Here is a 16209-nt window from a genome sequence, read left to right on the forward strand (position 1 = left end):
GACCAACTCATCCTTCAGGCGATCAGAGAGAGACCGTTCCAGGGAGCAGCTCTCAGAGCCTCATTATTCCAGCGAAGTTCAGAGGCAATGGTTTGAAAATGAACCACATACTGACCCACGGATCGGGAGCCTTGACGGATGCGGAGCAAGTCAGAAGAGGCCGAAGTCATCCTGCCGGGCTCGTCAAAAATTCGTCGAAAAGACGTGATGAATTCGGAGTAATTGGAAACCAGTGAATCAGAACGTTCCCATAATGGAGACACCCAATCCAAGGCAGATCCTTCCAGCAGAGAAATAATATATGCCACCTTAGGAAAGTTATGTGCAAGTAGCTCGAAATGTACCTCGCATTGGTTTAAAAAACCACGACAATTTTTAGGATTCCCATTATAACGGGACGGAGTAGGCAGCTGAAGGCGCGGAGTGGCACCGGCCGATGGCTGAACATTGCTGGAAGCGGCAACTGGTGCGGCTACTGGAACTGGTGCTGGAATTACCGAGGCTAGGGACAACTGAATCTGATCCAGACGCCCAGACAACTCCTGGAGGTACTGCATCACCTGACCCTGTGCCGCTTCCTGACTTTGTACTCGGGAAGCCAGATTCTGGATGGCACTTGAGTCCGTGTTCCGATCCCCCGGGTCCATGAGGCCTGAGTATACTATCACTGACCTGGTTTGGGAGTGTTGTGGACTCGGGGTTTCTTCCGGTGACCGGGAAGAGGAACCGCAACTGGGCCGCAGCAGAGATGGCCGAATGTAAGTTTTCCTCATGCAGGATCAGGTCGGCAGACAGGAGGCACGCGTGGACGCTGAAGGTCTCCTGAAAGACAGAACTTGAAAGGTGCTGATGAATCAGTGAGGAATACCAGGTGCTGGAGGCACAAACTGCGCTAAAGTGCACTGGGGTTTGGAGAGACTGAAGTGCTTGTAGGCGCTGAAGTGCTTGTAGGCACTGAGGTGCGGGGAGGCGCTGAAGTGCTTGGAGGCGCTGAAGCGCTTGGAGGCATTGAGGTGCTTGGAGGCGCTGAGGCGCTTGGAGACACTGAGGTGCTTGGAGGCACTGAGGCGCTTGGAGGCACGGAGATGCTTGGAGGCACGGAAGTGTTTGGAGGCACGGAGGTGCTTGGAGGCACGGAGGTGCTTGGAGGCACGGAGATGCTTGGAGGCACGGAGGGGCTTGGAGGCACGGAGATGCTTGGAGGCACGGAGGTGTTTGGAGGCACGGAGGTGCTTGAAGGCACGGAGGTGCTTGGAAACCACAGGAATGCGGGAGCACTGGAGATCACAACTTCTGTAGGCAGAATAGATGATACTCAGGCACTGATGCAGTGCCTGACGCCTGAATTTATACTTCCCACCACCATCTGGTTAGTGGGAAGTGCCTGATGACGTCACCCGCCCAGACGCCGGGCCGAGCGACGGAAGCCGGGAGCCGCCAGCAAGGACAGCCGCAGGGAGGACCAGCGCGCCCGGAGAGGTAAGTAAGGCGGACGGGGCGGCGGCGTGACATGAACGAGATACCGTTCATATCTTTCAGTGTGGAGGCACCACAGCGATGAATGATGCACGGCCCCGCGCTTGTTCATCGCTGGTGCCCCGTCGCCTGTGCATTCAGGCCAATATGGACAAGGTCGTCCATATTTGCCTGCACTGCTGTGGAGCAGGGTGACGGGGGGAGTGAAGAAACTTCACTCCCCTGTCACTGCCCCTCCCCCCCGCCGCCAGGTCACCCATCGGTCGTATCCGCCGTCGGGCAGCTCGGCGCTGGATCGCGCTATATGTAGGGCCCATATGACAAACAGTACCAGTTATTTCAATCAGGAAGATAGATAGATAGATAGATAGATAGATAGATAGATAGATAGATAGATAGATAGATAGAGAGAGATGTGGTAAGAAGGAAAGCTATGCCTACTTACAGGAAATGTATTTAAATGTATTATGAAAAGATTCATTTCACTGACAGATACATGGGAAAAGGTTCTAATTACAGAATTTGGTTACTAGGACATGTACTGTAGCTGTCTTTTTTAACTGATTATTGCACAATTAGGGCAGTTAGTGCTCTTGTTAAATGACTGTACACAAATTGAGACTGCCATTCCCAATAGACGACGGATAGATTTCTAATACACGCAGGGATTATGCTGCAAAATGTGGTTGATTATACTGCAAAACATGGCTGGTAGAGGCTTTTAAAAAAATATGTCATTATCATTGAATGCTGTAAAAAAATGTTTAAAGAAAGGCAGGAAATTGCCATCTACTGCAAAACACTCATTGTAATGCAGATGGTGGACTAGATAGCACACAATGAAATGGGGTGTACTATGGTGGCTGTCGGGATTCCGGCGCTGGTATACTGTGCGCCGGGATCCCGACAGCTGGCAAACTGAAGACCACCTAGTGAAATGTACCTCACCAAAGAGGTATTGGATGTGAAGCAAGGTTCACATGATTGGAATAACCTTGACCTCATCGGCCACTTATTTCCCATTGCTGTCCAGTTGGGATCCGGTCTGAAGATCGACAGTGTCTAGGTCGACAATGTTTAGGTCGACCACTATAGGTCGACAGTCACTAGGTCGACAGTCACTAGGTCGACAGGGTCAGGAGGTCAACATGTTCTAGGTCGACAGGTCAAAAGGTCGACATGATTTTTGTTTGACTTTTTTTACTTTTTCATACTTAACGATCCACGTGGACTACGATTGGAACGGTAATCTGCCTTGCCCGAAGCATGGCGAGCGAAGCGAGCCATGCGAGGGGACACGGTGCACTAATTGGGTTTCCCGGTCACTCTACGAAGAAAATGACACCAAAAAAACATAAAAAACTCATGTCGACCTAGAACCACACCTGTCCAGTTACCTTCTTATTCTGCTTGCGGCAGCATCACCCTACGAGCCAGAAAAAACAGCTGGGGAAGCCAAAGTGATTTTAGGCTAGTGGTTGCGGAAGACGGTAGAAAGTCAATGTTATGTGTTTAAAAATTAAATTAAAAGTATGGGTCCTCGTTTAATTTATGTCACAGTAAACATAAATGTATCAAACCTGCTATAGAAAAAAAACAGATAAAATACACATTATTATAATAATTTTTTTGCTGAGTGCTGTTTATTAAATCATGTGCATTACTCTTGCAGCTGAATACATTGTGAGATAGAAAACGACTTACTTGGCTGCCTGTCCACTGCATGGTTTTGCTAACACATCAGTTTTTAGGTTGCATAAATACATTTCCATCATTCTGCCTGCATATCTGCATTCCTTTGTCTCCTGTACTCCTTAACCTGTCAGCACTGTTTTACCCCCTTTTCTTATTATCATGACTGATGACACATTGGCATAAATAAGACACGGGAGGTACAGTGTCCTTGAGGAAATTAGTTTTGGTCTTCAAAATCAGTACAGTGGCCCTCATTCCGAGTTGTTCGCTCGCAAGTGAATTTTAGCAGATTTGCTCATGCTAAGCCGCCGCCTACTGGGAGTGAATCTTAGCATCTTAAAATTGCGAACGATGTATTCGCAATATTGCGATTACACACCTCGTAGCAGTTTCTGAGTAGCTTCAGACTTACTCGGCATCTGCGATCAGTTCAGTGCTTGTCGTTCCTGGTTTGACGTCACAAACACACCCAGCGTTCGCCCAGACACTCCCCCGTTTCTCCAGCCACTCCTGCGTTTTTTCCGGAAACGGTAGCGTTTTTTCACACACGCCCATAAAACGGCCTGTTTCCGCCCAGTAACACCCATTTCCTGTCAATCACATTACGATCGCCAGAATGATGAAAAAGCCGTGAGTAAAAATTCTAACTGCATAGCAAATTTACTTGGCGCAGTCGCAGTGCGGACATTGCGCATGCGCATTAAGCGGAAAATCGCTGCGATGCGAAGATTTTTACTGAGCGAACAACTTGGAATGAGGGCCAGTGTCTGATGAGTTGCCTTCATTTTGATTTTCATTGTGTCAATTAAAATTTGCTTTCCTTCTAAAGTCTGACTACTTACTTCTGTTACCATTTAGTTCAGGATCTGATCATGTGAGAGCCATACTTACAGTACTGTATGATTGTATTTTTCAGCTGAGGAAGTGGAGAGACTGGCTGCAATGCGCTCTGAGTCTTTAGTACCTGGTACTCACACTCCACCTATCAGAAGAAGAAGTAAATTTGCCACTCTAGGAAGACTATTTAAGCCATGGAAATGGAGAAAGAAGAAAAGTGAAAAATTTAAACAAACATCTGCAGGTAAGATCTTACATAGTGATTGCAATAGGGGAAAGTGTTACGATATATATCCTCTCAAAAAAGCTAAGAACCATTTTTTCATACTTTTTTTATGTTGATCTTACTTCCAATTTTTTATTGTTAGGGATGTATTCTCCTGTCCTTTATTAATTGTATGCACTTTTTATACACCTTTTTAATTAGTTACATTGATTTCTCATTTAATTGCTGGCTCCTAGTATAGGGCCACTCGCTTTTATTTTTATGTTGGTGATAATTACAGTATATTAAATTTTTAATTTTTTATATAAAATTTTTTTTTTTACTGAGTCTCCGCCAAATTATAGGACACCATTGGTCGCTGAAAATTACCTTATTCCCTTCTATTTTTTAAGATCTTACATAGTGTTCATATTATACATGGAGTTCAAAAAGTCCTTCTGCTGTGGGCACCATCTCTGGCTGCAGCCGTGGGAGGGCAGAGAGGCACAAAGCCTATGGATAAGTACTTAGGGGTCTATTTACTAAGCCTTGGATGGAGATAAAGTGGACGGAGATAAAGTACCAGCCAATCGGCTCCTAACTGTCATTTTTCAAACCCAACCTGTGACATGACAGTTAGGAGCTGATTGGCTGGTACTTTATTTCCGCCCACTTTATATCCATCCAAGGCTTAGTAAATGGACCCCTTAACCTGCTGTATATGTAGATAAGTACATATTAAATTCTGTTTTATTTCATGTAAATGAAGTGTTTAAATACATTTATGTTGACATATTATTTAGAACACATTCTTTGCAGGGAAACTTGCTTAGCTCACAGTCACTGCGGAGGGACTTTTTGTACTCCCTTTTTCTCTTACGTCCTAGAGGATGCTGGGGAATTCGTAAGGACCATGGGGTATATACGGGCTCCGCAGGAGACATGGGCACTCTAAAGACTTTAGAATGGGTGTGCACTGGCTCCTCCCTCTATGCCCCTCCTCCAGACCTCAGTTAGATCCTGTGCCCAGAGGAGATAGGGTGCACTACAGGGGAGCTCTACTGAGTTTCTCTGTAAAAGATTTATTGTTAGGTTTTTTATTTTCAGGGAGCACTGCTGGCAACAGGCTCCCTGCATCGTGGGACTGAGGAGAGAGAAGCAGACCTACTTAAGTGATAGGCTCTGCTTCTTAGGCTACTAGACACCATTAGCTCCAGAGGGTTGGAACGCAGGTCTCACCCTCGCCGTTCGTCCCGGAGCCGCGCCGCCGTCCTCCTCACAGAGCCGGAAGATAGAAGCTGGGTGAGTATTAAGAAGAAAGAAGACTTCACAGGCGGCAGAAGACTTCAGATCTTTACTCAGGTAACGCCATTGCTCCCACACAGACGCACACAGCGGGCACTGTAAGGGTGCAGGGCGCAGGGGGGGGCGCCCTGGGCAGCAATAAAAACCTCTAGGGACACTGGCATGTACAGTAGATACTGCAGAGGCAGTAAATTAATAAAACCCCGCCAGTATAAATAATTTGAGCGGGACCGAAGCCCGCCGTTGAGGGGGGGTCCTCCAGCACTAACCAGCGCCATTTTCTCCACAGCACACTGCAGAGAAGCTGGCTCCCCGGACTGTCCCCTGCTGAACAAGGTTACAGAGGGCAAAAAAGAGGGGGGGGGGCACATTTTATTGGCGCAGTGAGTGTATTTATCTAAAAAGCGCTGAATACTACCTGGGATTTCATTCCAGTGACCGGTGGCGCTGGGTGTGTGCTGGCATACTCTCTCTCTGTCACTCCAAAGGGCCTTATTGGGGGACTGTCTCCATATAAATATATCCCTGAGAGTGTGCTCATCTAAGGAGGAGGTGGAGCAGATGATTGTGGTGTCTCCGTTGGCAACGCCGACACCTGATTGGTTAGATATGTGGAATGTTTTAAATGCAAATGTGGCTTTATTACATAAGAGATTGGACAAAGCAGAGTCCAGGGATAAAACAGGGAGTCAATCAATGGCTTTGACTGTGTCACAGGGCCCTTCAGGGTCTCAAAAACGTCCACTGTCCCAAATAGCAGACACTGATACCGACACGGATTCTGACTCCAGTGTCGACTACGATGATGCGAGGTTACACCCAAGGGTGGCCAAAAGTATTCATTATATGATTATTGCAATAAAAGATGTTTTACATATCACAGATGACCCCTCTGTCCCTGACACGAGGGTATGCATGTTTAAGGGAAAGAAACCTGAGGTAACCTTTCCCCCATCTCATGAGCTGAACGCGTTATTTGAAAAAGCTTGGGAAACTCCAGACAAAAAACTGCATATTCCCAAGAGGATTCTTATGGCGTATCCTTTCCCTGCACAGGACAGGATACGGTGGGAATCCTCGCCCAGGGTGGACAAGGCTTTAACGCGCTTGTCCAAAAAGGTGGCGCTACCGTCTCCAGACACGGCGGCCCTCAAGGATCCTGCTGATCGCAGACAGGAAACTACCTTAAAATCAATTTATTCACATACGGGTGCTTTACTCAGACCGGCAATAGCATTGGCTTGAGTTTGTAGTGCTGTAGCAGCTTGGACAGATACCTTGTCAGCTGATGTTGATACCCTAGATAGGGATACCATTTTATTGACCTTAGGTCACATTAAAGACGCAGTCTTATATATGAGAGACGCTCAGAGAGACGTTGGGCTACTAGGTTCAAGAGCAAACGCCATGGCGATTTCTACTAGGCGAGCCCTATGGACCCGCCAATGGACGGGTGATGCAGACTCAAAGAGGCATATGGAAGTTTTGCCTTACAAGGGTGAGGTGTTATTTGGGGAAGGTCTCACGGACCTGGTTTCCACAGCTACCGCGGGTAAATCTACTTTTTTGCCTTATGTTCCTCCACAGCAAAAGAAAACACCACAATATCAGATGCAGTCCTTTCGGTCGCATAAATCCAGAAGAGGTCGGGGCTCTTCCTTCATCGCCAGAGGTAAGGGTAAAGGGAAAAGAATGCCTGCCACGGCTAGTTCACAGGAGTAGAAGTCCTCCCCGGCTTCTACTAAATCCACCGCATGACGCTGGGGCTCCACTGAGGGAGTCCGCGCCGGTGGGGGCAAGTCTTCGACTCTTCAGCCACGTCTGGGTTCAGTCAGACGTGGATCCTTGGGCGATGGAAATTGTATCCCAGGGCTACAAGCTGGAATTCGAAGGGGTGCCTCCGCGCTGATTTTTCAAATCGGCTTTACCAACTTCTCCCCCAGAAAGGGAGATAGTTTTAGCTGCAATTCAAAAGCTGTGTCAACAGCAAGTGGTTGTCAAGGTTCCCCTAGTTCAACAGGGGAAGGGGTACTATTCAACCCTGTTTGTGGTTCCGAAACCGGATGGTTCGGTCAGACCCATTCTTAATCTAAAATCCCTAAACCTGTACTTGCAAAAGTTCAAATTCAAGATGGAATCGCTTCGGGCAGTTATCTCCAGGCTGGATGGGGGGATTTTATGGTGTCACTGGACATAAAGGATGCATACCTTCATGTCCCCATATATCCCCCTCATCAGGCATACCTGAGATTCGCTGTACAGGGCTGTCATTACCAGTTTCAGACGTTGCCGTTTGGGCTTTCCACGGCCCAGAGGATTTTCACCAAGGTAATGGCGGAAATGATGGTGCTCCTGCGCAGGCAGGGAGTCACAATTATCCCATACTTGGACGATCTCCTGATAAAAGCGAGATCGAGAGATCAGTTGCTGAAAAGCGTGTCGCTCTCCCTGAGAGTGCTCCAGCAGCATGGCTGGATTCTAAATCTACCAAAGTCACCGTTGGTTCCAACGACTCGGCTGTCGTTCTTAGGCATGATTCTGGACACGGAACAAAAGAGGGTTTTTCTCCCAATGGAAAAAGCCCAGGAACTCCAGAACATGGTCAGAGACCTGTTAAAACCGAACAGAGTGTCAGTTCATCAATGCACTCGAGTAATGGGAAAAATGGTGGCGACCTACGAGGCCATCCCCTTCGGCAGGTTTCATGCGAGGACATTTCAGTGAGACCTCCTGGACAAGTGGTCCGGGTCCCATCTTCAAATTCATCAGAAAATAAGCCTGTTCCCCTGGGCCAGGGTGTCTCTCCTGTGGTGGCTACAGAGTGCTCACCTTCTAGAGGGTCGCAGGTTCGGCATACAAGACTGGGTTCTGGTGACCACGGACGCGAGCCTCCGAGGATGGGGAGCAGTCACACAAGGAAGACATTTTCAGGGATTATGGTCAAGCCAGGAGGCTTGTCTACACATCAACATTCTAGAATTAAGGGCCATATACAGCGGCCTACGACAAGCGGAGAATCTTCTTCGCGACCTACCGGTACTGATTCAACAGGACAACGTCACAACAGTGTCTCATGTAAACCGCCAAGGCGGGACAAGGAGCAGAGTGGCAATGGCGGAAGCCACCAGGATTCTTCGCTGGGCAGAAAATCACGTAAGCGCTCTGTCAGCAGTCTTCATTCCGGGAGTGGATAACTGGGAAGCAGACTTCCTCAGCAGACACGATCTCCATCCAGGAGAGTGGGGACTTCATGAAGAAGTTTTTGCAGAGATAACAAGTCTTTGGGGACTTCCTCAAATAGACATGATGGCGTCACGCCTCAACAAGAAGCTTCGGAGGTATTGTGCCAGGTCAAGGGACCCTCAGGCAGTAGCGGTAGACGCCCTGGTGACACCATGGGTGTTTCAGTCGGTCTATGTGTTCCCTCCTCTTCCTCTCATCTCAAAAATATTGAGAATCATAAGAGGAAAAAGAGTGCAGACAATACTCATTGTTCCAGATTGGCCTCGAAGGGCCTGGTATTCAGATCTTCAGGAGATGCTCACAGAAGATCCATGGCCTCTTCCTCTCAGGGAGGACCTGTTGCAGCAGGGGCCCTGCGTGTTCCAAGACTTACCGCGGTTACGTTTGACGGCATGGTGGTTGAACACCGAATCCTAGCTGGGAAAGGTATTCCGGAGGAAGTCATCCCTACTCTGATAAAGGCTAGGAAGGAAGTGACGGCGAAACATTATCACCGTATCTGGAGGAAGTATGTATCTTGGTGTGAAGCCAAGAATGCTCCTACGGAAGATTTCCACTTGGGCAGTTTTCTCCACTTTCTACAGACTGGAGTGGATATGGGCCTGAAGTTAGGCTCCATTAAGGTACAGATTTCGGCCCTATCTATATTCTTTCATAAGGAATTGGCTTCTCTCCCAGAAGTCCAGACTTTTGTAAAGGGAGTGCTGCACATCCAGCCTCCTTTTGTGCCCCTAGTGGCGCCATGGGACCTTAACGTGGTGTTACAGTTCCTAAAATCACACTGTTTTGAACCTCTTCAAACAGTGGAATTAAAATTTCTCACTTGGAAGGTGGTCATGTTGTTGGCCTTGGCATCTGCAAGGCGGGTGTCAGAATTGGCGGCTTTGTCTCACAAAAGCCCCTATCTGATTTTCCATGAGGATAGAGCAGAGTTGAGGACTCGTCCTCAATTTTTGCCTAAGGTGGTTTCATCGTTTCATATGAACCAACCTATTGTGGTGCCGGTGGCTACGAGTGACTTGGAGGATTCCAAGTCCCTTGATGTAGTCAGGGCCTTAAAAATTTACGTAGCCAGGACGGCTCGGGTTAAGAAAACAGAGGCACTGTTTGTCCTGTTTGCAGCCAACAAGGTTGGCGCTCCTGCTTCTAAGCAGACTATTGCTCGCTGGATCTGTAACACGATTCAGCAGGCTCATTCTACGTCTGGATTGCTGTTACCAAATTCGGTAAATGCCCATTCCACTAGGAAGGTGGGCTCTTCTTGGGCGGCTGCCTGAGGCGTCTCGGCTTTACAGCTTTGCCGAGCTGCTACTTGTTCGTGTTCAAACACCTTTGCAAAATTCTACAAGTTTGATACCCTGGCTGATGGGGACCTCATGTCTGCTCAATTTGTGCTGCAGAGTCATCCGCACTCTCCCGCCCGGTTTGGAGCTTTGGTATAATCCCCATGGTCCTTATGGAGTCCCCAGCATCCTCTAGGACGTAAGAGAAAATAAGATTTTAAACCTACCGGTAAATCTATTTCTCCTAGTCCGTAGAGGATGCTGGGCGCCCGTCCCAGTGCGGAAACTCTGCAAGACTTGTATATAGTTGTTGCTTACATAAGGGTTATGTTACAGTTGACATCGGTCTTGGACCGTTACTGTCGTTTGTTCATACTGTTAACTGGTTATGTATGTTCCAGGTTACATGGTATGATTGGAAAATCAGATAGGGGCTTTTGTGAGACAAAGCCGCCAATTCTGACACCCGCCTTGCAGATGCCAAGGCCAACAACATGACCACCTTCCAAGTGAGAAATTTTAATTCCACTGTTTGAAGAGGTTCAAACCAGTGACATTTTAGGAACTGTAACACCACGTTAAGGCCCCATGGCGCCACTGGGGGCACAAAAGGAGGCTGGATGTGCAGCACTCCCTTTACAAAAGTCTGGACATGGGCTGGTATGAGTCTTGCCCTTGGATTGCTAAATCCTGCCTTGTATTGTCCATCTCCTCTGGGCACAGTTCTCTAACTGAGGTCTGGAGGAGGGGCATAGAGGGAGGAGCCAGTGCACACCCATAGTCAAAGTTCTTTTTAGTTGCCCTATCTCCTGCGGAGCCCGTCTATACTCCATGGTCCTAACGGAGTCCCCAGCATCCTCTACGGACTAGGAGAAATAGATTTACTGGTAGGTTTAAAATCTTATTATATATTAGAATGACACACTGCCACTTCTAAAATCCATTAATTTGCATTTTCCTTACCGCCACTTCAGAACTTCTGGTTTTACATATCTAGAATATATACTGAATATGTTTTTCACAAAATGCCAGGTAATGGGTGTTAGAGAGTAGATGTTAGAAAATAAAGGGAGAAGTCATATCAGGGGAAATTCAATTGTTGCCACTATAATTAATGGGCACCCGATGGAGCAATTCAGTTGTTCCACTCGCCATCTTGCAAGTTGCGCCCAATTAGACTTGATATAGCCATGTTTAGCGGCTCAGCCCCTCTAAACTCTTGGTTAGGGCACCCAAACCACAGAGTTTTCACACATTTCTGATAGCCACCTCAAGGAAAAAGTGTTCCCCCATAGCACATTTCTGCTAGCAACCTCAGCAAAAGAGTGTTCCCCCACAGCAGTAATGCCCGAACAGAGCAACAATTAAATTGCTCTTTTGGGCGTCATCTAGTTACAGCCGCGGGGGAAAACAATTGAATTCCCGCCATCAAGTCTATAATTAACTAAACCAAGTCTGTTTTAGAATGTATTTTATCACTCATTGCTTGTGGTTATTGTTATTGTTACATGCTGTGACTCCCAACTACGGGCAGTATCCTGTTAGCAGTGCTACTTGCTATTAAATATGCTCCTAAATTAGCTGCCACTTCACCTATGTAAAGCCCAGGAAACTGATTACTGAACCAGCTTTTCCAATGACCAGCTTTGCTGTAGTAAAGAATTTGTATTTTTTTTTGCCACGCACACATCCCATATGGTGGTCACTGAGGATTATCTGTATTGGTATCATATATTCCTTTTAAATTATAATTACCCACTACTTTTAAAATTCTTGTGCATGATAACACTATGCTTTTAATATTCAACCTTTGGGAGCTCTCCTGTTTTAAGTGTCTCAAGCCTCCAAAAGTCTTAAGGGCCCTACACACTTGACGATAACGATGATAGATATGTACGATATCGTTCAAAAATGAATGATAAATCGTTCATATCGTTCAATGTGTAAGCATCAACGATGAACAATGCGTGGCCCCGCAGTCGTTCATCGTTGATCTATCTTCATTTATACATGCAAGTCAATTTTGACGATATAGATGTATGTACTGTCATATCATCCAAATCGGCCGTCGATATCGTCCAGTGTGTAGGCAAAAATCGTTGAAGAAAAAAAATCGGCCAATGTAAAATCGCTGAAATCGCCAAGTGTGTAGGGCCCTTTACTATAGCTCTGATTGAAAGTGAACTTATTAGCTTTGTTTCTCAGAAAGTTGTGTGCAAAAGAAAGTGATTAAGTTTCTTATGAGACCAGTTACTGAGCAATAGCCAGAAATGGACACAAATCTATTTTGTGGACTGTTCTTTAGAAATTGTTGTAGACTTTTAAAGTCAATTTGAAGAACAAAAGTGCACATTTTATAAAGGTCTTGGCAAAGTTTCTGCACTAATACAAAATAGTTGTTGACATCTGTAAAGTACATACATTGATATTTTTTAAATAATAGGTTTAAAACGCTGAACAGAGATATGTTTAAGAAAGTATCTTAGCTTTTGGCAAAGTAAAGTGTGCATAGGGCATCCTGCCCAAGGGATAGTGTGCTTCAAAGGAGTTTGTAAAACTCATAGCCCTCAGAGATAATAATGCAGTTATACAAGCAGCCTGTAACCATACACCATCTGTAGACTAGATTTCTACAGCATTTAGCTGAAAAAAAATTATAATAATTTCTTTAGCAGTGATGGAACAAGAAAACATCTATTTCTGCAGCGGGGTACACTGTGAATCCACAAGGAATTACATTGTGGTGTAGAGTTGGATCTTGCGAGGCACCAACAGGCTAAATGCTTTGACTGTTCCCAGGATGCATAGCACCGCCTCCTCTATAGCCCCGCCTCCAGGCACTGGAGCTCAGTTTGTAAGTTGGTGCCTGCAGTGCAGGCAGCTAACAGGGAGCCCTCAAAAGAACTTTTTGAAGAAAAGAAGACTTCAAGGGCCGCAGCACAGGCACTTAGAAGGGCTATATGTCAGTCTGACATATCATGCTGCGGCTCCCTCATCTCCCCCAGCGGTGCTGTATACTCCCGCGCCCTGGTTGACGGGTAGTTACAGCGGAGGGCTCCGGTCACTTCAGGCACACACTCGCCGCTACTCTCCTGGTTCGCGTGGCCGCATCTTCGGGAGGAGGTAAAAGGGTCCCCCAGGCGGGACCCGCTCAAATCGCGATCCGGCACGGTGGCGTGGACACTGTGGCCATACAGGGACCCCACTAAACCACCAGGGCAAGGGGCACAGGTCGAATTTCTGACCTGTAGCCCCTCACCCAGTCTCAGGCGCCATTTAATGCAAATGTTCCCGCCCTGGAGCTGCATCGCTCTCTCTCCCTCACTCCCGTTTGGGTGCCATTACACACATGCTGAGCTGATTCTGGGACTGCTGGGCAATGTCTCCTCTGTAAATCCGCCTGCCTCATCAGCGCTGTGCATTTACAAAACACTTAAGTATTCTACATGTCGTTTAGACAGTGTTAGTTAAGAACAAGTGCATAACTTCAGGGATATTTAGTACAAGTACCCTGTGATAAACATTCAGTCTTTACTGTGCATTGTTATATCTTATACAGTCAGGTCCATAAATATTGGGACATCGACACAATTCTCATATTTTGGGCTCTATACACCACCACAATGGATTTGAAATGAAACAAACAAGATGTGCTTTAACTGCAGACTTTCCGCTTTAATTTGAGGGTACAGGTTGATTATCCCTTATCCAAAATTCAAAATCCCACATTTTTGGTTCCCCTATTGAGATAATGACACATATATATGTATATTATATTATATATCTATATAATATATCTATATATACACATAATATATCATATATATGTCATTATCTCAGTAGGGGACCCAAAAATGTGGGATTTTGCTGTATTTACATCCAAATCTGGTGAACGGTGTAGGAATTACAACGGTTTCTATATGTGCCTCCCACTTTTTAAGGGACCAAAAGTAATGGGACAAACTAAACAATCCTAAATCAAACTTTCACTTTTTAATACTTTGTTGCAAATCCTTTGCAGTTAATTACAGCCTGAAGTCTGGAACGCATAGACATCACCAGACGCTGGGTTTCATCCCTGGTGATGCTCTGCCAGGCCTCTACTGCAAATGTCTTCAGTTCCTGCTTGTTCCTGGGGCATTTTCCCTTCAGTTTTGTCTTCATCAAGTGAATTGCATGCTCAATCAGATTCAGGTCAGGTGATTGACTTGGCCATTGCATAACATTCCACTTATTTGCCTTAAAAAACTCTTTGGTTGCTTTCGCAGTATGCTTCGGGTCATTGTCCATCTGCACTGTGAAGCACCGTCCAATGAGTTCTGAAGCATTTGACTGAATATGAGCAGATAATACTGCCCGAAACACTTCAGAATTCATCCTGCTGCTTTTGTCAGCAGTCACATTATCAATAAATACAAAGGAACCAGTTCCATTGGCAATAATAACAAAAACAGAAAGGAATAAAAAATAGCGCTTGATGGAAAAAAGCAGCCTAGATATATTCTAGTGATTCCCAATCACCAATATAATGCTAAAGAAAAATAAGTAATAGAAAATATCTTTGGCGCTACCACCTTTATATTAGTTAATGATGGAAAAGGCTATAGGATTGTCCCATAAGTTTTCTCTGTAACTGAATTATGATCTTGCTGTCTTCCAAATTTCTTCAGATCTTACGATTCCTTATGGATTGGTATACATATAAACAGAGGAAAGAAGAATATATAGTGTAGTATTTTTTTTTTTTTTATTAAAATAAGTTCAAATTTATTTTAGATAACACAAATGATAAAAAGCATTTAAAAAGAATTTTTCTTCCATCCAATAAAATTCTGTGTTTTTTGTATATGATTGGAACCGTACCGTGTCAAGCTCCCAGCATGGAGCAATGGAAAGAGCACAAAGTTGGAGTCTCCGGAATTCCTCCTTACTCCCTCCAGGCAAAACACCGGCAGCTGGACCAGGCAGGCTCCCTTCCAAATTTGGATGCAGGTAGATGGATTCAATAGCCTCCAACGCGTTTCGAGTTCTAATAAACTCTTCCTCAGAATCTGCCTTGAGGAAGGGTTTATTAGAACTCGAAACGCGTTGGCGGCTATTGAATTGAGTAAGGAGGAATTCCGGAGACTCCAACTTTGTGCTCTTTCCATTGCTCCATGCTGGGAGCTTGACACGGTACGGTTCCAATCATATACAAAAAACACAGAATTTTATTGGATGGAAGAAAAATTCTTTTTAAATGCTTTTTATCATTTGTGTTATCTAAAATAAATTTGAACTTATTTTAATAAAAAAAAAAAAAATACTACACTATATATTCTTCTTTCCTCTGTTTATATGTATACCTATCCATAAGGAATCGTAAGATCTGAAGAAATTTGGAAGACAGCAAGATCAAAATTCAGTTACAGAGAAAACTTATGGGACAATCCTATAGACTTTTCCATCATTAACTAATATAAAGGTGGTAGCGCCAAAGATATTTTCAATTACTTATTTTTCTTCAGTTCCATTGGCAGCCATTCATGCCCACGCCATGACACTACCACCACCATGCTTCACTGATGAGGTGGTATGTTTTTGATCATGAGCAGTTCCTTTCCTTCTCCATACTCTTCTCTTCCCATCACTCTGGTACAAGTTGATCTTTGCCTCATCTGTCCATAGGATGTTGTTTGGCAAACTGTAAAGGCTTTTTTAGATGTTGTTTGACAAACTCTAATCTGGTCTTCCTGATTTTGTGGCTCACTAATGTTATACATCTTGTGGTGAACCCTCTATATTCACTCTTGTGAAGTCTTCGCTTGATTGTTGACTTTGACACATATACACCTACCTCCTGGAGAGTGTTCTTGATCTGGGCAACTGTTGAGAAGGGATTTTTCTTCACCAGGGAAATAATTATTGTGTCATCCACCACAGTTGTTTTCCGTGGTCTTCCAGGTCTTTTGGTGTTGCTGAGCTCTCCGGCGCGTTCTTTCTTTTTAAGAATGTTCCAAACAGTTGATTTGGCCACACCTAATGTTTTTGCTATCTCTCTGATGGGTTTGTTTTGATTTTTCAGCCTAATGATGGCTTGCTTCACTGATAGTGGCAGCTCTTTGGATCTCATATTGAGAGTCGACAGCAACAGATTCCAAATGCAAATGTCACACCTGAAATCTA

At 45.3% G+C, this 16209-nt stretch overlaps 1 protein-coding gene across 6 annotated transcripts in view; it reads left to right on the forward strand.

Annotated features, from left to right (window-relative positions):
• Positions 1 to 16209, forward strand: part of PHACTR1 (phosphatase and actin regulator 1) — an 806703-nt gene that overhangs the window by 481146 nt on the left and 309348 nt on the right. For all 6 annotated transcript variants that reach the window (XM_063923183.1, XM_063923185.1, XM_063923182.1 and 3 more), the window contains one exon: positions 4088 to 4252. In XM_063923183.1, the coding sequence (XP_063779253.1) occupies positions 4088 to 4252 (165 nt within the window). The remainder of the gene's footprint in view (positions 1 to 4087; positions 4253 to 16209) is intronic.

Source organism: Pseudophryne corroboree, chromosome 5 (genome assembly GCF_028390025.1).
Source record: "Pseudophryne corroboree isolate aPseCor3 chromosome 5, aPseCor3.hap2, whole genome shotgun sequence".
NCBI lineage: Eukaryota > Metazoa > Chordata > Amphibia > Anura > Myobatrachidae > Pseudophryne > Pseudophryne corroboree.